At 51.8% G+C, this 22,081-nt stretch overlaps 1 protein-coding gene across 2 annotated transcripts in view; it reads left to right on the top strand.

The window, feature by feature from the left end:
- ADCY2 (adenylate cyclase 2) overlaps nucleotides 1-22,081 on the top strand; it is a 410,822-nt gene that overhangs the window by 378,692 nt on the left and 10,049 nt on the right. For both annotated transcript variants that reach the window (XM_051853662.2, XM_051853663.2), the window contains 3 exons: nucleotides 3,778-3,936; nucleotides 12,683-12,829; nucleotides 14,446-14,553. In XM_051853662.2, coding sequence (XP_051709622.1) covers nucleotides 3,778-3,936; nucleotides 12,683-12,829; nucleotides 14,446-14,553 — 414 coding nt within the window. The remainder of the gene's footprint in view (nucleotides 1-3,777; nucleotides 3,937-12,682; nucleotides 12,830-14,445; nucleotides 14,554-22,081) is intronic.

The following is a 22,081-nucleotide window of genomic DNA, read 5'->3' as shown; positions in this document are numbered from 1 at the left end:
CGGCACATTTGGGTCTGGCTTCTCTTTCTCCCTTGCTAGGGAGCACAGTCAGGCAGAGTCCCCGTCGGTGGCTGTCGGTCCAGCGCTCAGGGACACTGCCCTCACCAGATGCCCTGGGCGGCGCTGTCCTGTCCTGCTCAAAGCTTCCCAGGGTCACTTCCTTCCCACCAAACAGCCCCTGCCAGCGGCATTTTCACCCATCTGCGTTCCTGGGCACACTTGACACCCCGCAGTGTGGCCTGTTCTCTCTTCATGTTTTCTCTTCAAGCTGCTTTTATTCCTACTGCTGATCCAACTCTCTGCCCCCTCTTGTGGGCAGCAGAGTCCCTCCTGGGAAGCCCTGTCACTCAGATGCGGAAGCAGAATATCACCAGGATGATTGTTGTGTGCTTTCTCTATTCCATGCCAGGGATACCCGGTCCTGCCAGGACCGTTGTCCAGATCACTTCACAGCCCTGCGTCTTGAGAACCTAGGGTCTAACTGAAACCTCCCGCCTTTTCTATTGGTCACTGAGATGGCAAGCTTTCAACACCACCATATAATTGTGGTTGAGTCCAGTGGCTGAGATTTGATCCAGTTACTGTCCAATTGACTTAAGACAGATAATTGAAAGTGTTTGCCACGGTAGATCATTAATTCAACACAATTATGACAATATCTGGGGTCATCCCCTTTTTTGTCATTGATGTAACATTTATATCCAGAGGCCAAAAAAAAAAGAAAAAGAAAAAAAGTCCATTATTCCCGAAAAGAATGATCGGTCTTGACAATGATGCTTTACCAGCCAGCTGTCAATCACCTAGCTATGGAGGGCACCCCTGAAGATTCCAAGGTGAGACGGGCTGAACTCCAAAGTCATTAAGTGAACCATCTGCTGAGGTCCCCAGTCGCCCAAGCCAAGGGTCTTTGAGGTCTGTGCCGTTGAGCCTCTGCACACCCTCCCTAAGAAGCAAGGGTTTGACAAACGACTGCCTCCCACTGCAGGTGAGACCTGCACAGGCCATGAGCTCTCACAACCTTGGGTGGCTGTGTTCCCTGATGGACTTCGGCAGTGTTAATGTAGACGTCCTGCAGTGTATTTTCTTTGTCTTTCGTCCTAAGGGCTATGCTGTCCGTGACCATTTTTGTTGAAATGATGGAGAGGTTTGCATTCTGAGCACATCAGTGCACTTAGCATTGCTCTAGGTTTCTGACATCAGTGCAAGCGATTCTCCTGGACGGAGGCCAGAGTACTGCCTGCTGTGCTAAAACCTAGTTTGTGGCATAAACTTTAACCATTCAGAGGCCTCTTTTGACCAAGGAGGACACCTGTGTTTTGGCAGAGGGTGAAGGGCAGGGTGTGGGGGTGGCCCTCCCAGTGGGATGGATTCTGGACAGGAAACCAGGGGACAGTCTAAGTGACTGAAGGGGCCTGATGTCTGTGGCAGAAGAGTTTAGACTATAGGATAAGAAGCACCGCATGCTGTCCTGCGCCCCAGCCCAGTGCCCCTTCCTCACCCAGGCAGAAAGAGGCAAAGCCCCTTAGGCTGTTTTCAGAGCTAGACAAAGCCCTGACCTGCCCGAGGCAGTGTTGGATGGGTGGGGGGCAGCAGTGAGGGCTGTGGCGCCCAGAACGGCCTGGGTGACCCTCCCAGGATGGCCCTGCTCTCTCTGCCAGTGTTGGTGGAGATCAAGGAAAGCAAATGCCGTGTCTCTGCCTGGGATCTGGCCTGCACACACTTGTGGAACAGCCCCGACAGACGGCGGGCCTGGTGGCATCTGAGGATTGGAGTAGCCAACCCGGCCCCAGGCTGAGAGAAGCCTGGGTGCCTCCCTCGTGTTGCTGCACCCCCAGCGGTGCACAGCCCCAGGCCCTCCTCTTCAATACCATCTTCCCCAGCCAGCAAGGCACTGGCTTAGTCCTGGCCTCCTTGGAGGCCCTTGGAGGCCCTCAGTGGCCTTACCCTGTGTCTCAGTGTCAGATCTCCCTCTCCTTTCCCTTACAGTGACTCACTCTAAGTCCAGGATGACCTTAGCCCCAATCTTAATTTAGTTATACCTGCAAAGAAACTGTTTCCACCTTTACAGATACCAAGGGCCATGACTTAGAACTTTCTCTCTGAATGGGTGCCACTCAACCCACTACAACTGGTGAGGGACAGAAACATTGCCTTCCTGTGGGGCCCTGCACACGGGTTTCTAGTTGTCCAACAACTTACCCACAAAGGACAGGATTCTAGGGCAGGGTGCACTGCTTGGACAGGGATGGACAGGCAGGTAGGTCGATCATTTGGCTAAATGTCATTTTTGTCCAGAGAATCTAGTTGCAAAGTATTGTTCCCTCCTGAGAACCTTGCAAATGCTCACGTGGGCTGCAACAGCAATCAGCAGACAGCCCATACTGCTTCTTAGCATGGTTTCTGGGACCCTCCCCAGCTACCCTCCCTGCTGCCCTATCTGGTCACTTCCTTATTGTCTGATTTTTCAGTGTACCCCTGTGTCTTCTCTGCACTGACCCCCTGATGGCTTCTGTCTTTGTAGTTTAATACCTGCCACACCACTGGTTTGTCCCCAAAATATCCGGATAAGCCATCTATTCTCCAATGAGAGAATGGAGACAAATAAGTGAATAGCACAATATCTTTTGAGGGAGGTGAAATTTGGCATTAATGTAAAAACTTTTAACAAAAACAAACTCAAAAAACATTTTTAGCCATCTTTTCTGCAAATGTCTCTATATGAAGTTAAAAAAAATTCACAATAGAGGAGGATGCTGGGTTTTATTTGTTTTTTTTTTTTGAGTGTATAAAAAGTTTGAATCAAACATATGAGTGATCATTTTCTTTCAGACTTCAAAATTTTTCTTAAAAATTCCTGTTTGTACATGAGAAGCAAATGTGTATGTGTCTCGCTGTACTTTATGCTACCATTCACATAATTAACTTAGCCAAAAACAAACAGAACTCTGCATGCAATTCTTCTGAGTATTTGTCTGTAGTTTGCAAAGAGTGCTGACTGCACCCTCTCTGTTAAGCCCTTCTGTTACAGCTTTGCTCAGGGCATTCCCTGGTGTTCAGTCATTGACATCACAGAAGGCACAAAACAATGCCAAGAGCAAAATTAAGTGGGCCTCTCCATTTCTACCATGTTCTTTTTGAAGAAGTGTTGTGTTCTATTGTGCTATGAAATGTGAACATACCTGTCTTCATGGGCAGGTACTCCCTGAATTAAATGATACCAGGATGAGCTTTTGTCTTCAAGTAGGCAGTCTCTAAGTTGGCTGCAACCCCAAGTGACAATCTCCATGTATTCGACAGCAGATAGTTAATGATACAACTGTAGTAGCAGAAAACAGATTTGTAGATTCTAAAGGCAAACTGCTGAGACATACACTGTTGATTGTCCAACACAAACCATCAAGCCGTGCACTCTCTCTGCTGGTGTAGTTTGCATGTTCTACTTGGTCTCCATCTACATTCTGCTATGTCTATTGCCTTTCAACAAATGATGCAAGTAAGTCATGTTTTGCTAACACCACGATGCAAGAGGCTTTAGTGGCTCTTTGAGTTCTGAGCCTCCCGCCCAGCAGGTTCCTGACCGCCCAGGCTGGTCCCTTCCTTTGCAAATACATTTTAGAGGTCAGCTGAAGGGTGTTTGCCGGGCCACAGAGGGCTCGGTTCTATCGGGGACTCTGTTTACGGTTTTGTTTTGTTCCTGTTGTTTTCTCTTTGAAGCCTCCACCCTCCGGCAGGACAAGATGCCTACTGTTTCTTGACTTCTGTGTCCTCTTGTAACAGAATGAATATTACTGTAGGTTGGACTTCCTGTGGAAGAACAAGTTCAAAAAAGAGCGGGAGGAGATAGAAACCATGGAGAACCTGAACCGTGTGCTGCTGGAGAACGTGCTTCCGGCCCACGTGGCTGAGCACTTCCTGGCCCGCAGTTTGAAGAACGAGGTCAGCCCAGTGGGGTGGGGGCCGGGGGTGGGGGCTGGGCTCTTGAGGAGTCTTAGAGCTCCAGCAGGGAGGTTGGCATGGACAGGACTCACTGGCCTTCCACACAGGAACAAGCCGAAGCCTTGGGTCTGGATGGACGTGGGTGGACGAAAGTGGGAGTTTCTTGGGATGCTCGCGGATAGGAGACTGAGCTGGAGCCGGAGAATCGAGTGTCGTTTGTTCCTGAAATGTGCTGTGAGATGCGAAGCCTTTGATATGGCTGTAGTGCAAGGGAAGGCAGCTGTTATACATACAGCCAGACTAGGAAGCATGTATTGAGCACCCACGGTGTGCAAAGCCTCGAGCCCGGGACTTTGAGGTTTCAGAGATGGCAAAAGTGCGGTCTTGTTCCTAGGAGATTTTCACAGCAGTTTGGGAGTGGCTGGGGATGGGAGCAGGGAACATGGTGGTGGATGTACTCATGGGAAGACGAGCCTAACCCCAGCGATGCCACATCACAAGGCAGCCTTGAGGGAGGAGGGAGGAGGGAGGAGGGAGGAGGCAGTGTTTTCCGGAAGTGTGTTTCAAGTTGGCAAGCATCAAGTGCAGGTGGTGGGGGCAGGGCTAGACACTTGCTTTCATTTTCCTGGACTCGGGCAGCGTGATGAGCCAGCCCAGGGCCCTGTTTCTTCTCCTGTTTCTTCTGCTGGCATTCTCTGTGCTCTGTAGGTTCTGCAGCACCTTGTTTCCTGCTGACCACAGGCAGTGACATCACTGTGCCTGCCCTATCTGGGTGTCCACCAGCTGTCACATCCAGCAAATCCTTTATGTTGTCCGTGCCCTGTAGCTGAGCCAGCACTGCCCCTGGATACCCAGAGGCACTGGACAGAGAGAGGATGCAGGAGTGTGAATGCTCCCAGACTTTAAAGAAAGTGCTAGAATCCCTCTGGGAGAGAGGGGCTCCAGAGCCAGAGGTGCAGGGAGAGAACATTCTGGGCTTCCTTTTCCTCTGGTACAGGAGAATGCCAAGGGCAAGGTCCAGGGGCAGGAAGATGGGCAGGGGAAGAGGGCTGGGGGGCATCCTGCTGGGGGGCGTCTTCCTGGATGTGAGCTCAGCCTGCAGCCCCGTGAGGGTGTAGCCACCCTGCCTTGCCCACCCCTGCTGCCCCTCCTCATGGCCTTCCTGGGCCAGCAGCAGCAGGTTGTCTGTCTGCCGTGCGCTCAGAGCAAGCATCAGAACGCAGCCTGCTCCCTAGAAGCCATCAAGAAAGGCAGGCTGGGGAGGGAGAAGAATCCCTAGAGCCACACAGCGCAGGCTCCATTCTCAGCCCCGTCTGCTCACGTGAACACAAGCAGCTTTCTTCCCTGGTCTGAGCCTCACTTCCCCGTTCATCAGAGAACAGCGCCTTGCTTTGCAGTTGCGTTGGGCAGCGTGGGGCTGGGGGAGTAGGGGACACAGGGCAGGGGAGGCTGTGCCAGTGCTCACCGGCTGCCGTGTGCCAGGGACCTTCCTGCCATTGCCCAGCTGCTGGGTGTCCCCAGCCTACAGAGACATTCCCCTGCAGGTCTGCTAATGAGCACTGCCACGTTTCAGCGGCAGTATCACGTGGCCTTCACTGCCCAGGGAGGCTCCTTGGAGTTAAGCACACTGCGGGTCAGGGTGCTCAGCTGAACGCCAGTGCCCAGCAGGGCATGGGGAGCCCGGGGGAGCCTGACCTTGGCCCTGCCTCCCTGTCTGGGTGGAGTGGGGACTCCCCGGGGAAGTGGCACATCTCATTGAGTGCAGCTCTGTTCTTTGTGCCCTCACGTGTCACATCAAGAAGATGAGCTCCTTACAGGGCCCAGTCTGTGGCCGCCCCATCCAGTTGTTGAGTATAGAAGTAATCCCCGCTACCGATGGTCAGTGGCGGATAGCCCAGCCCTGAGCTGTGGCTCGCAAAGACAGCTGTGGAGATGCCGGGCCCTTGGATACCCACCTGGGCAGCCCAGCCCTGCAGGGAAAGGGGCAGCAGCTTAGTCTCAGGACTCCACAAACTCTTCCTGGCACAAAAGGCACCAACAGCCATAATCAGGGGTTCTGGTTTTTGCTGTGTGTTATCAGCTTTGCACTCTCAGCTGCTGACCTCACCCATGAGGGCAAAGCAAGGGACGCTGGGTTGTAATTCAGGGGCGTGATACCAAGGAGACATTGGAAAGGATCCCTTCACTCTGCACAGCCTAAGGTTTCAGGGTTCCCTGCATGTAGTCAGCAACACAGAATCCCACTTGGCTGTGACGTTCAGTGCTCTGCCACCAGCTTTTGTTGGTTTGTTAGGGCAGGTGGTGCAGGGGCAGCTGCACAAGCAGTTACCATGTGACTTGGGGACAAAACCAAAGGCACCCTGGGGGCACAACACAGTGCAAGAACCCCATGCTGTCCCACCTAGAGACTCTGCACCCAGGGCAGCGGCTATGTGTGCGCCAAGGATCGAACAGTTGGTGTCGGGAGAGTCTGTTAGCTACGATCCCTGCAGGAAAAGCATCAGGTGCAAGCACAGCCCACTCTGGAGGGGCTGGGCTGGAAAGAGCAGAGCTGATCTGGAGCTGGGAGGTCTGCGAGCTCTCACCGTGCATCTCAGTGAGGAAGGATCTGGCTTAGGCTTTGTTTTTTTTCTGAAAATACTAACAACACTGTTGTCAGGAAACTCGCGGAAAGGCATCGGCAGAAGCGAGCTGCTGCCCCTCTCGCCGTGGAGTGACTTCCGTGGCAGTCAGAACCCCCGTCCTCCAATGTGCTTGTCCACAGACAGAAGAACCCACACCCTGAACCATTCAGTGGTGTCCTAACCTCAGGTGACTTGGGGAGATGCCCACAGCTTAGTGGTGATGGCGCCTATGTGGCCGGCCTGGAGGTTTGCATCCCCTCTGCAGTGTCTGGACCACCAGGTGCACCTGCCTGAGCTGTCCCCCATAAGGCTTCCCCAAGCCAGAGCTGTAGGTGTTGTTGAACCCGTGGTACCTGCAGTGGGATCACTTCTAGTGGAGTCTGGCCGACCCTGCAGAGCACTCTGGCACCAGGGGCCAAGAGCAGTGCTTCTCCAAGTTCAGGGCCACCTGCAGCACTGGCTGAATGTTTCTGGGTCCCCCAGATCCTCTACCACCTGCTGGACCCTGTCTAGGTCTCCAAACTTCTGTCCCCGATCTGGTCTCACCAGCATGGCCTCAGCCTCGGTCTCCCCAGGGCGACTGCTAATTTTGAAGCAGTCCACGTGAGACCCTTTGAGCTGTGCTGGTATGCATGAGAATCAGTCTTCGCTCTCGTGTAAGTGAACGCAGCAAAACTTGAGAATCCCTGCCCCCTGGGACGTTGTCAGACACTCTGAGAAGCCTTTATGTTCCATCTTTTTAGGGCAGAAATGAAGTGGAGAACAAAAGCCAAAGTAAACATCTTGCTGCTATGTCCGGAGCTTGAGAAGAAGCACCCTGGGCAGTGTCTGTCTGCCCCTGCTCCCTCTGGGTGGTGGAGGGACAGGGCAGAGAGCATGGGTGCATGGGAGCCACCTCACATTGCCTGTGGGTCCCACCGCGCAAACCCATTTCCAGAGAACTCCCAGTGATGCCTTGCCCGGAAACTTTTGGAAATAGTCCAGGGAAACAAGACTTGGGCAGAAGGAATATTGTCTTTCCCTCCCTGAGATCAACTTACACACACTCATCTCTGACTTGGCCAGGGGGATAGGTGACACATACATAGGATTGGGGATGTCGCCCTGTGCGGTTACCACTCCAAGGAGGGACAGCCTCCCTGGGCCCTAAGGGGGAGGAGGGGGCTCTGAGAAGCACTGGGGGCAGCGTGCACTTCTCCCTGTGGCAGTGACTCTCTGTTGAGGGGTCCAGGGTGCTTTGGATGCCCCCCACTCCACGGTTTCCCAGAACCACCCTAGAGAGTGGTGTGATGGAGGCCATGACCCATGCCAACAGCCTGCCAGCGTGTAAGATTTCTTCTCCTTGCTCCGCCAGTGCACAGAAGTCAAGAATATCCCTTCGGAAGTGGACAGTCAAGTCCCTCTAGCAGTCAGTTCCGCAAAGGTTTCACGTGGCTGAGACACATGGGCGAGACACGTGGGCCATGAGGGCATACTGCTGGCTGCTTGTGTCCGAGGCCAGTATGGCAGGTGCCTCTTCTTCCTGCCCCTGGGGCCTCTGCCTCACTTAAAACTCCTGGGGGTGGGGGTGGCATTAGAGCACCCGGCTTCCATTCCCTCCTCTGGCTGCTGATTCCAGCTTCTCACCAGTGCAGATCCTGGGAGGCACATGGAGAGCTCAAGTCATTGGGTTCCTGCCTCCCACATGGGAGACCTGGGTTGTGTTCCTAGCTCCCAGCTCCCTGACTTAGTCCAGGCCATTGCAAGCATTTGGGGAAAGAAACAGCAGAAGAAAACTCTGTGTCTGTACCCCCTCTCTCATTCTGTCTCTCAAATAATAAAAAAGGACTTCCTGAAGTTTCTCCATCAGCTGTCATGGCAAAATGAGGCCCACACACCCAGCACTCATGCTCACTGGAGAGAGTCCTGCACACCCAGCCTACCCTGGTTTCAGAAGCCCGCTGTCTCTCTCTGCTGCATGTGGCAAGAACTTTCCCCAGAAGCCCTTTGAGCACACATCAGAGCACCTTCTCATCACTGGTTGAGAAAACTGCATTTGTCACCGAATCAGTCCTCTGCAGAATCCCCCAGGGTGTAGAGATCGTGTGCGACTTCTAGTTAGGCGGCCTTGTTCAGAGAGAGTCAGGGCTTGCTCAAAACCAGACGTGGATATAGACATCCAGGGAGTGCACTCGGCACAGGAACTGCACACCTCCTGTCTGCTAACCCCGAGAGCCCCCTGACGACCACCGGGCTGGTCCCTGCACAGTGTCTGTCATGTGGGGAAGGGTCAGGCTACCATGCCCAGGGAATTTCAAGGGATGCTCCTGCACCTGCTAATTATCTATCTCCCTGAATAAGCTGGGCACTAACAGATAGTGGGGGTGCAAGGTGCTAAACTGCAGGTCAACTGGGAGATGGGCAGAAAAGCCCTCTCCACACAGCCTGCACCGTTGAGAGCCCTGGTGGGGACGTTTAGACACTCAAGCATCTGTGGCTGTGCTGGACATTTCTAGGACATTCCAAGCTCTCTCCAGCCTGAGTGAGAAGCCCTGGCCATCTCTACTCCTGGGTGTAAGCAGCTCTAGTGGCGCTGTGTGGTTGGTACCTCTGTGCTTGCTCTGTCTCTCCAACTAGACTCTGCACCTCGAGGGCAGGACTTGTATTAAGTGTGGAACATGCAGGTCCTCATGTGTGTGTGTAACCAAGTGTTAAAGTAAATTCTGACCCATGACACCTAAAGACGTTTGCCCTCCTATTCCGAAGGAGGTGCAGCGAGTGTGCTGCGTTGAAAGCCCCTTACTCGACTCTTGACCAGAATGGAGCAAGTGAATTAGCCAAGAGACATGGTTGGAAGACGGTTTTCAGATAGAATGTAATGGGAATAAGTGCCCCCTGTGGAGTTGGAAATGGAGGTCTCCCCCTCACCCCTAGCTTAATAAGTGGGCCAGAATCGCTGAGCCTGGGATGTGCCCTGTGACTTGGGTTTTGGAGTAGCCCTGGGCAGCACCCCCAGCTCTGGTGCCAGTGATGGCTGGGTGCTGATGCATGGAGATGCCAAGGGCAGGGGGCCCACAGACTTGGGCTTGGGTATCTAACTAGATTGTCCAGGTGTGGGGGGTCAGAGGGGATAATGTTGCTTGAGGTTTGGCAGGGGGTTGACTTAGATCTGGTTTGACAGAACTCCCTAGAGCAGTAAACAGACTGTCAGTGAAGCTCAAAGGCTGGCCTGAGAGCGGGGCTGAGGGAGTTGGGATGAACAGGAGGGGCCTGCCTGGCCCTCATCAGAGGATGCTCAGGTGGGACATCTAGGAATGGGTGAACAGTGAGCAGTCTTCCATAAACCCATGAGCACATCTCGGAGAAAAGCCAGGTCTGTGCCAGGGAGCCCGGTGAAGCCAATGGAAACCGTCCTGCCCCAGCAGCTGCTGCCCCTGCCTCCATCCTCCGCCCTGGAGGACTGAAAAATCTGCCTGGCAAGCTGGGGTGGGGGAGGCATAAGCAGAAGCACCACATAGCAAAAAAAGAGTAAAAGCCAACCTTGCCCCTTCCCACCCTGCAATAGCCCCAGCAGGGGAGAGGAAAGCCGCATGCTGGCTGGGTTCAGTCTCAACTGCTCTTTGGAATGGACATTTGGATTAGGGACAAGGAGGACATTGTGTGACCCAAGAGCGACACCAAGAGCCATGAAGCTGTCACATGTTTTCAATCAGCACTGGGGAGGAAGCAAGTACACTTCAGGTACAAGGGACAAGGGCACAGAAATGCACTTGTGCTGTGATTACTTTCCCATTCTTGACCTTGGTCTCATGGTCACTCGTGAATGAATATTGAAATGACATCTGAGCTCACTGCCAATTCCAGAGTTCAGTGATGTTTTGGGGTGCCATGTGCTAGACTCTGCATTCCAAAAAATCTTCCCAATGCTACCAACCCATCCCACCCCAACCCCCAGATCCTCCAGAGGTATAAGGTGAGCTCAGGTCATCTGCCGTCAAGTGACCCTGTCTTGCTCCAGGCCCAGTTCAAAGATAGAGAAAGGCTCTCATGAGTTTGGGGCATGGGAATAAGTGCTGTGAGTCGCATTGTCTCAAGGGAATTTGAAAAGCACAGTTTTGCTGGTTTTAAGTAGTTACAGCCCTGCAGAGACCTTGAGTCCCAGAACCAGGGGACCTGTGACTAAGCTCACCCCGGGTTATTTCCCCGAAGTTCCAAGAGAGCCCTGTACTAGAGAGGGAAGATGAGCAGTTTGCAGCCCAAGCACCCTGGGGTCCTCGCAGACTCCAGAGAAGGCAGAGGTCTGCCCTGGCTCCTCCCGTGGGCCAGCTGGGAACCCTCGTGACTCACCCAACTCGACCAAGTTCCATTTCCCTATTGAGGCTGTCACTTATCGTTGGGACTGCATAGCAGGATAACCCACGAAGGTTTTCAAAATGATGGAGGGAGGTCCTTGGCCCACTTCAGTTGATTAGTGGGGAGGCTCTGGCATCTGGCTTTTTAGAAGCCCCAGTGATGGTTCTTCCCTGCACTCCTGTTTGACTACCATGGAATTAGGATGACAGCCGTGCAGGGTTATAGTCGGGAGTACTGCATGCATGTGGAGTCCTCAGACAGCTGCCTGTCCTACCATGTGGGCACATTCATTGAGTACTGTTAGGCTTCTCGTCATCATCATCATCGTTTCCCAGAAGGCCACACTGGCCCACGTCAGAGGACAGTAGGGAAATTCTTGGAACTTGTCAGTGCCTTACTGGATGTACCCCATTTCCCTAAGAGTAGGTAAGTCAATGGGGTTTATAGCATTCTTAGCTAAAACAGGCTCCTAGGATTTATCTCTTCCCTTTTATCCTCTCTGGCTGTAGTAGCCTTCCTGAAACCTAGCCTTGGCTACCACATGGATCACAGGTTGTTCACCAAGAATCCAAATGTTCACCAAAACAGTTTTGCAGGTCTGTACAACCAGCCGGATCAACCTACTGACTGTAGAAGAGAACAGAAAATCTTAATTCTGTTTCCTGCAGATGTTGAGGCAGTCATGGAAGCCAACAGAGCTGTTGGGACCTTCGATAGAGTTGCCACGGTCCCAATGTGTTCACTGTGAGACCTCACTGGGGAAGAACAGTCTCTCTGGGTGGCCTCCAAGCCTCCAAGGTTATGGTGCTCTTTCAGCGTGTGCCTCCTGCCAAGGGATTTATCTGGGTGCCCCAGAGAACAAAGCTCACCAATAATGTCCGAGTAGGGTAGGCTCCCTTGCTCTGCTAGGCACATGGAAGCACACGCCATAGGCATTTGCCCTTCACCTAGAGGCTAAGCATCCTGTGATCATGGGTTTCCTGGAGGAGCAAGCATTTTCCATGCTTCCCCGAGTCCGTGATGGTACCTGACCCATCTGCCTGCAGCAGGCTCACCGAGGGCCCTGAGGATCCCATGCCTGTGGAGGCAGACCCTCCACACCAAGGCCAGCCCCCAGACCTCCTCACAACCCTCCTTTGCTGACACCCTCGTGAATCTGAAGGTGCAGCCATGGTTTGGGGAAATTATGGAAGCACCTGGAGATTGTGTTTCCAAGACATTGCCATCTTACTCACACCCATGAATGAAGGACTTAAAAGCAAAAGGATCGTTGGTTTGTGACGCAATACAGCATGAGCGAGCGGCCTGAGGAGCCCCAGTGATTCTTTCTAGTGTGGAGAAATCACTTGATGGGTTTGTCCGCTGCTTTTAGGAAACTCTGAAGAGGAAGATGCCTAAGATGCCCGTTCAAAGAGCGTAGCCATCGCTAGTTAGTTAAGACAACACAGTCGCTTGGGAAGTCACTTTGTTTCTCTTCAGTTCTTGAAAAGGTGCTTTTCCTAAGTTGGACGCTGCAGTCTCTTGCAACTGTTGAGGCAGAGATGGCGGAGAGGTGCGACCCAATGAGCACCTCCTATCGGCACCTGCTGTGACCATCCAGTGGCGTGGGAGCTGACGTCCAGCTGACGTCCCTGGGTGCCTCCGCCCCTCATCAGTGGCCGTGTTTGGAGTGGGTGGGGTCGTGGGCCACTCGGGCAGTTTCTTTCCAAATCCCAGCTGGAACCCTTGCTTTTGTAGTGTTCTTGTTGAAAGTGTCTCCTGGAGCTCATCCCTTCCTTTTATCTGGGCAGGAGTTGTACCACCAGTCCTACGACTGTGTCTGCGTCATGTTTGCCTCCATCCCGGATTTCAAAGAATTCTACACCGAGTCGGATGTGAACAAGGAAGGCCTGGAATGCCTGCGGCTCCTGAACGAGATCATCGCTGACTTTGATGATGTAGGTACTGGGAGTGACCCAGAAGGACCAGGGGAGGCCGAGTCCCCCACGTCAAGGTTCCTGTATGGTGAACGGTAGTTCAGTATGGTGGCGCATCTTAAAACCTGTCCTTAGACCTCAATTCTGGTGGCCAGCATTAAAAGGTTGTGTTCAGGTTAAGTCCCCAGCTAATATGGGAGAGACAAATAGGTTTTATTTCTGAAGCTGATATGACTGCCAGGAATAGCTAGCAGAATCCATCATATATATATCTGCAGGGTGCCAGTGAATTTTCTAGAAAGGCTAGACAGGGAAAACGCTCACCTCTGTGAACAGAAAGATAATGAATCTACCTCTTAGAGTAAAGTATTGGAATGTCCCTACATACTTCAAGTTCTTGGTCAGCAATTTCAGCTATGCATGGCTGGCATACTTTGTTATTGACAAAGCAATATGCATGTGGGAGAATACATCTTATTTTAGAAGGACAAAGCATAGGTTTTAGAGTCTGAAATAAGTGTCACTTGTCAACTTTCCATATTCTGTCCACAATGAGAATAATGTTTTCCATTTTCCAGTAAGGACAGACACACCTGTGGTTTTTAAGGGCACTGCAGCTACACTGTTCTTGTCCAGCTTGTGCCAAGTGGAGGACACATGTTCACCATGATTCATGGAGACTTGAGATATGATGATGAAAATATGACAGTTGAAAGGTCTTGTGGGCCCTGTGCATTTTCTCCTGCCACTATCCTCTCCTTGAGGTTGACTCTAGGTATTCATGGTGACATCATGGCAACCAGATGTTTCCACTGTGATACCAGGTCCGTAGTGAAAATGGCTTCACCGGCTCTTCGGAAGAGAACCCCTGACCAAGACTGGTGGGTGAAGGGCGTTGATAACTAGGGAGGTGATGCGAGGACTTGCTCATCTCAGTGAAATTCTTTGACAGGGAAATGAAGGAAAGTGCTTCCAGCCTTTGGTTAGTGACATTAATTTGAGCCCTGCCCACCTGAGCCTGCATAGAACCTTCCAGAACCCCTACAGAGCCTGCTCTGATGCTTACCTCTCCTCCCCAGCACCTGACCGCAGGTCCTGTACCAGAGACAAGTCCAGAGGGAGGCTGATAACTGGAACCCACATAGGAAGCTTAGGACTGGGGATGATGAGAAGTGCCATTCTAGATTTTTGTTTTCTGTGCCTCGAGCTCTCTGGGGGCAAAAGCCACTTCTCAGCATGAATAGCTGGTCACAAATCACCCTACCATGAAAGGAAGGCCTCACTCATTATAATTTTGTATTTATGCCCTTCAAACACAATATCAGGAAATTTATGTGAAACCATTATCACTTGCACCGTAATTTATGCTACTTCCCTCACTAGCAAAGTGTGAAAGGCAATTCATGTTCATTGGAGGTAAATCATTATCCTGTATTTCCTTCCAAAGTCACCCTCTTTGTGAAATGCATAAAATGTTCTTTCCCAGCAAAGCCCAAGGTCAAAGGGTAACTCAGCAGCGCTGGCGATGAGTCGTGCTTGCATTAACCGTGAACTAGAGTCTGAGAATGTCTCTACAAAGTGCTCAGCTCCAGGTCAGTGCCCAGCTCAGTAACTGCATGATTTTTACTGCTTTGCAGCTGCTGTCCAAGCCAAAATTCAGTGGCGTTGAAAAGATCAAGACCATCGGCAGCACGTACATGGCAGCGACGGGTCTGAGTGCCGTGCCCAGCCAGGAGCACGCCCAGGTACAGACATGTCAGTCATCCAACTGTGCACGTGAGGCCTGGGTCACCCCTGGAGCCACAACAGCCATACATGGGCCCAGAAACCAGAGAGTGTGTCCTATTTGGAACTCATGATCGAGGGCCTAAGAGGAAAAGATGAGAATTCCCTGGGGGCCTCCTAGGGTCTGCAGGTGTCTGTGCAGAGTTCCTTCTGCTGGTGGACAGGAGGGAAGTTGTCAGTAGCTGTGGGATGCCAGATAAATAGTTCAGTAAGATACGACAGCTGCTTAAACGGTTCTCAGTAAGGACGGCTCCTGGTCTTTTGATTTAAAGCTATGTGGTCATAAAACAAGTTGGCCACATAGATATTTGGTTGAAAAGCTGATCTCTGCAAAATTACAAACCTTCCCCCAGGTAGGGCTTGAGGGGAGGTTGTCGTGTGTGTGTGTGTGTGTGTGTGTGTGTGTGTGTGTATGTGTAGGTGTATAATGTGTCAGGGTCTCAGAGGTCAGTGGAAGACCCCTCTCCCTCCAGGACCATGGACTTCCTGACTGGCACTCAGCACAGGTTTGGGCTGGGGCCTGCCCTCTGCTGGGTACGGCACAGAGGAACGGAACCAGCACTCAGCCTTGTGTAGCAGGTGGATTCCAAAGAGAGGAAGGGCTGAGCCCCACATGAGCAAATCCTTCTCCTGTACCTCCTCCCTGGAAGGCCTGACGGGGGACAGAGAGACAGCAGGGGCTGTGCTGGAGCCACGCCTCCAGGAGCATCAGGAGTTGGCCCCGTGCCTCCGGCTCATTCACAGGCAAAGGGGAGCAGCCAGTGGTCTGACTCGAGCTGCAGCCCCAGCACATTTCCAAGGGAATGGGTACCTGTATTCGACTGACGTCCTCATCAGGTGGTTGCTTTGACGTTAGTACTTTCAATGGGTGTGCATTACTTTAGCAAGAAGGGACAGTGAAAAGAACCCTTAGGAGGAGCTCACTGCTGGCCTGCGGGGGCATGCTGTCTGCAGCCAGCGGCAAGGGGAAACCCCTGTGTCTCTATGCTTGGGTTGCAGGCTTTTAGTGGCTGGGTTCTTTTTTCTCACAACATTAAGTGTTGAAATAATTGAAAAAGTATAAAATACAGATATTAAACATTATTAAACTTTGTTTTAAGTTTTGATGTCTTTTTTATGTCCCAAATAGAGCTAATTATAATGTAGTTTCCTGGGATTTTTAAAAGATTTATTGATTTATTTTATTTGAAAGTTGCAGAGAGAGAGGGTGAGACAAAGAAAGAGAGATCTTCCATCCACTGGTTCATGGCCAGGGCTGGGCCAGGCAGAAGCCAGGAGCTTCATCCGGGTCTCCCATGTGCATGGTAGGGGCCCAAACACTTGGGTGACCTTCCACTGCTTTTCCTAGGCCATTAGCAAGGAGCTGGATCAGAACTAGAGCAGCCAGGATACAAACTGATGCCCACATGGGATGCTGGCATCACAGGCTGGGCCTTACCGGCTATGCCACAATGCCGGCCCTGGTTTCCTTGTTTTAATGGAAGTGAACTTTCACTTTCACAGTGACTTTCCACATCTCACCTGCTGGACGGCCCACCCTCCCCCATCCTCTGCAGCCCAGCCTGTCCACCTGTTCTTCCTGCCCTGACCGCTTTCAGCAGGCCTGCATGGCACACATGTAGCCCCTTTGCTGCCCTCGTACAGTCACACTGGGCCGACTGACAGCCTGTGTCCACTTCTGTCCTCCCAGCTTCCCCCAAACCCCCCTAGTCCTGCCATTGCCAACCTCAGGAATTTCATTCTTGATGATCACCACCTGCTTCCAGATTCCAAAATCCAAATCCCGTTGCAGTGGAATAGCCTTTCTCCATGCCCTGTTGTGGCCTCCAGGGCACCCCAGCATTCCCTCTGCCCAGAAATCCTCTTTCTGCTCATCTTCTGGGCCCTGTCCCCTCCTGTCCATCAACAACCTCCTCTAAGACCCCACCCATCCCTCTACACATTCAACCCCTGCCAAGCCACCGTGCGCTCTCCTGACCGCTGGGGTAGCTTGAATGTCCCATCCAGCTTCCTGTGAACACCCAGCGTTCTAGAGCCACCCTCATCTTCCTCTGCTCCTCCTACTCCTGGAACCAGGTCACAAGCCTCTGCCTCGAGCCCCAACCTTGACCCGTCTCCTACAGTCTCTGCACCACCCTCAAGCAGGCCCGTGCTCTGTGCGCACCAGCACCCAGGTCTGCCCACTTTCTCTCCAGGTGGGGAGCACCTGCTCCCTGCTGTAGCACTCGTGGTGGCTGGCACAAGCAGTTTCCAGCAACATTTTATTTATTTGTTTTCATTCTTTTGAAATGCGGAGACAAGAGATCTTCCATCTGCTGCAACAGCCACAGCTGGGCCAGGCTGAAGCCAGGATCCCGGAACTCAACCTGGGTCTCCCACATGAGTGACGGGGACCCAAGTTCTTCAGCCATCTCCTGCTGCTCCCCAGGGTGCCCTTAGCAGGAAGCTGGAATTAGAAATGGAGCCAGGACTTAAAACAGTGTGCATCTGTGTACCAACTGCCTGCCCCTAAGTTTCTCTTTTAATTCCATTTTCCGTGAACTTCAAAAGTCACTTTCTATGGACAAGTTATTTATTTTTAATTAGAAATTATGTAAACATGATTTAAAGTACATTTATTGGGGCTGGCTTTGTGACGTGGTGGGTCTAGCTGCCCCCTGTGATGCTGGCATCCCACGTGGGCACCAGTTCTAGTCCATGCTGCTCTATTTCCAATCTAATTCCCTGTTAATACACCTAGGAAAGCAGCAGAATGTGGCCCAAGCATTTGGGCCCTGCAACCCATGTGGGAGACCCAGATGGAGTCCCAGTCTCTGGTTTCAGCCTGGTCCTGCCCAGGCTGTTAAAGCCATTTAGGGAGTGAACCAGCGGATGGAGGATCTGTCTCTCTCTCTTTCTCCTCCTCCCTCTCCCTCTCCCTCTCTCCCTCTCCCTCCCTCTAACCCTGCCTTTCAAATAAATAAATATATAAAAATGAATCTTTAAAAATAAATTAACTTACTATTCTATTTATTTATTATATGTAAGCAAATAGCAGCAGGCCTGGGCTTTGGGGTCCAGAACCGTTGCTAGTCCTGGTAAATGCAACCCCGGCTCCCTCTGCCTCTTGCTGTGTGTACCCCATGGGGACACCACTGGGCCTAGCACTGAGTCCACTCCCTCCATCTCCCAGATCTGATCCCCAGCTCACGTGACCCCCCCCTTGAGAACCTACGGTCATGTACTCTGTGTATTAACAAAGCCAGTCTGGCTGGCAGAGCAGTGACCAGGAGACGCCTCCTGCCCTGTCCAGGGACTCTGGGTTTCTCGTCCTGGGCACTTGCTGATGACTGCCCTGGGAGACGCTGTCTGGGATAAGCAGTGAGTGCACACAGCCATTCTAAGGCAAGGGGAACACAGAGAACTGGGGACTTAAGGATTCCACCAAGTGGACCGGAGAGGAAGCGCGAGTCATTCTGAGACCCTCTGCTGCCAGTTTCATGGCACTGAAAGTTCTACTGAAACTAAGAACCCGAGATCCCTATACTGTTAGGAAGAGATGATAAGCTGGGTCTCTGCTGTGATGAAAAGCATCATCCCAAGGCTGCATGCCTGGCTCCAACAAACACCAAGCTATTGTGGTGTGTCCTAAGTACAGAGAAATCCCCTTCTACTTTCATACCGTTAAAGAAAACTGAAAACCAGACGAGATGAGCTGTCCATCTTCACTGTGCCCACTGAGGCTCTCCAAGGCCCTTGAAGGGTCCCACATGTAGGCCGCCAACAAAGGAGCCCACCAGTGCAGTGCGCTGCACGTGCAGAGGGAGATAAGTGGCCTGCTGGCCCAAGACTGTGTCCTCTGACATTGCTCCCCTAGCTGCCTTTCCCATCAGATTTGCTTCTCTTCACTGGGGTAAAGGAAGCAACATAACCAGCAAGCCCAGGGGATGCAGCCTGGAGGCGTGCAAGTCACACTGTGAGGTCGCTGGCTGCTGTGCCATTCCACAGTGAGGAGACTGAGGGACTCAGCCAAGGCCACACAGCTCCTGCCAGCAGTACCTGGAGTTGAGTGCCCCCTCCCAGGTGCCCACAGGAGCTGTCCATGCTCAGCTGGGGGAGAGTTGCTGTCCTCCTGGAGATCACTGGTGTCTGGCCAGATCTCCCAGGAGCCCCAGGCAGGAGAACAGAGTGCACCTTAGATAGCAACCCCGAGTCCTCCTCGAAGTCAGATACGAGAGTGTGGACCCTGGAGGTTTTCCAGCATAGAACACAGCGCCACACACACAGTAGGTGCTTGGTGACTGTGTCGTGGATGAAAGGAGCAAGAGGATGGAAGAGGAGAGGAAAGGAGGGGAGGGTCATGCTAATTTTATTTTTTAAATTGTACTTATTTATTTGAAAGAGTTTTAGAGAGGGAGAGACAGATACACAGAGAGATCTTCCATCTGCTGGTTCACTCCCCTAATGGCAGCAACAGCCAAGGCTGGGCCAGGCTGAAGTCAGGAGCCAGGAGCTTCATCCAGATCTGACAGGGGCCCAAACACTTAAGCCATCCTTCCCTGCTTTTCCCAGACCAATAGTAGGGAGCTGGATCATAAGTGGAGCAGCTGGGACTCGAACTGGCACCCATGTGGGATGCTGGCATTCTAGGCAGCGGCTTTACCCCCTATACCACAAGGACAGCCCCAGTCATGCTAATTTTAGCCTAGAAAATGACCGTGGATGTTACTAAACAGGCACGTGGGTTACAAAGTAATCTCAGTAAGCATGCATCTTGTTACTAAACAGGCACGTGGGTTACAAAGTAATCTCAGTAAGCATGCATCTTGTTACTAAACAGGCACATGGGTTACAAAGTAATCTCAGTAAGCATGCATCTTGTTACTAAACAGGCACATGGGTTACAAAGTAATCTCAGTAAGCATGCATCTTGTTACTAAACAGGCACATGGGTTACAAAGTAATCTCAGTAAGCATGCATCTCCTTTAAGCAAGGTTCCTTGCTGGTGCAACTTCCAAAACAACCAGCTTGCAAAATGCGTTCTAGGGAGCTGAATGAGCCATCTGGACATGTAGCTGGAAGTCAGTTAAATATTTGGAGAAACCTAAGAGAAATTATCTGGATCATGGGAGAAATAGCTACTTCATCCTGCCATCAAATATTTATCAAGAGCTCAGTTTTAAGGACCTTTCAAAATGAATGGAGTTCTCTTAGAGACAAAACATGATTTTTTCCTAGGGTTTGCTAAGCCCAAATGAGTTATTGATGTTGGATTTTAATCCCGTTCTCAGAACTCAATCTCCTTTTATTTCATATGAGGTCACTTAAAACCTTCAGTCAGAATCTAGGGCTTGAAAACAGACTGGCCAATAATTTATCATGGAGAGGAGTTCCTGCAATGCACGCTGGCTTGGCAGAAAAAAAAAAAAGCATTTCTCCAACGCGAATATGCACCCCTTAATAGCTCACTTGTAATTTTTATGATGCAAGGCTCTGCTGGTTGATTTAACAGCCATGCTTCCCGTTATGTGGCAAGATGTTTTCCAGCCAATGGCACAAGCCTCAAATCAGGTTCTTCCCACGGGTCATGAGCCAGGATGGAAACGCACAGCTGTCTTTCAGAAGGGACACTTTGCATTTCCACCCACGTGAATGACAATGCGCTTTGTGGCTCCAGTTTGTTCACGGTTTGATTTTCCTCCCACGATTTCAGATCGAAGATTTATGGCAACAGTACTATTTCATTCATCTTTTTTCCAGAATTATATACTTCACCAGAGGAAAGCGGGGACTGTTTCTGTTGTAATCAGAAACTCAGTTCCTCTTGTCCAGTACTATTTATGTTGTTTAATGCACTGGCGTTCAAACAGGAGCAGTTTGCTCCATCCCACCCTCTGGGGGACACATGTGAGCGTTAGGATAGCAGGCAGAGAACAGGCTGAGATCCCTGATACACCAGACAACCACCAAAGACGGATTCAGAAATCCTGCATCCGTGTGCTGCCTCCCCATCCTCCTCACTGAATTATTGTGCGTTTGTTGCCGTTTGCTTCTTCCTCCTCCTCCCTGCCATGTTGAACACACGGTTTTCCCCACTCTTTCCATCTTCTCACCATCCCTACCAAGCCCCTGATTCTCCCTTCCTGTCCATCGAGAAGCTTCTGCAGGGCCGCAGGTGCCTCCTGTTTGCCTCCCAAGATCTTTCTCCATCCGTGGTCGAGCTCCCTCTGGGACCCAATGGGATGAAACGCTCATCCCAGAAGTCACTGCTGGGGACCCGTAATCGTCTCTCCTCCTGCTCTTCTCTTACCTCCCCCTGCCCTGTCATCACACCCATATCGCATGCACGCCACGGCAGCACATCAGCAATCCTCCCTGGGTGCATGGGCCCCAGGTCAACATCCGTCCACTCCCGCCTTGCAGCGAGACTTGACCGTCCTCTCTTTACTCCCTCCTGGCCACTCCCTGTCACTTACCCCATGTGCAGCCTAAGGGTAGCCACTCACAAGCATCCAGTAGGTGCTTCTGCTTCAGCCCAGACAGATTAATAGAGCAGAACCTCCCAGCCACCACCAGGGTCGGAGACGGAAGACTGCATTGACTGCTGTGCTCCGCCAGGGGTCGCTAGCCCGGCCACGGTGCAGGGCCAGCTGGGACTGTGCTGCCATCAGCCTGGGAGGCAGAGCAGTTCAGCAGACTGGGTGGCACCAGCTTATGACAGAGTGCAGACAGTGACTCCCAGAACAGGAAAGTGAATGACTCGTTCTGTGCCTGTCGTAGTAGTGGATCTATTTGTAAAGAACAGCTCAAAGAAGAAATGTCTTAGAAGATGAATTTCAAAAGTAAATAGAAATAAACTGGGTATTGCTACATAAAAATAATAATAAATATAAATTAATTATAAATATACATAGACAGTCTCACTACCCTCACTGCATACCTTTGAGATTTCTCCTCTTCTGTTGTCATCCTCCCAGGATGGGGAGGTACTTGGGGATAGGTAGAGGCAGGAATTGTGACCCCTGTATTAGTTTACTCAAGCCGTCACAGCCAGGTACCCGACCGTGCTGGCGGCTGACAGTCAAGATCAAGGTGAGGGCAGAGCTGGTTCTCCCCGCGGTCCTTCCCCTCTCCCCTTGGCTTGCAGATGTCATCGTGTGAGTGTGCACGGGGATGCATGGGTGTTAAACTTCCACAAAGACAAAACCATGACTTTGTCTAGTGACCTGTCAACCATGTACAGAGGCTCTGGGGTGAGAACTCCAACACATTAGCTTGTAGGGGACGTGTTTCTGCCCAGAACACCCTCCCCCTCACGGTGTAGAAGGGCAGAAGGGAGGATGGTGTTACCAGAGCCAGGAGGAGCGTCATGGAGAGCACACCCAGCCCCTGGCATGTCAGGCTACAGTCCTGGCTGGGGAAAACCAACCACCATCACAGGAGATGGGGAAGAGTATCAGTCTCTGCTTCCCACTGCCCAACCTCACCTAGGAGCCTGGGGCCAGGAG

The sequence above is a fragment of the Oryctolagus cuniculus genome, chromosome 14 (genome assembly GCF_964237555.1).
Source record: "Oryctolagus cuniculus chromosome 14, mOryCun1.1, whole genome shotgun sequence".
NCBI lineage: Eukaryota > Metazoa > Chordata > Mammalia > Lagomorpha > Leporidae > Oryctolagus > Oryctolagus cuniculus.
The sequence above is the reverse complement of the archived record's forward strand: the minus strand, read 5'-3'. Positions and strand labels throughout refer to the sequence as shown.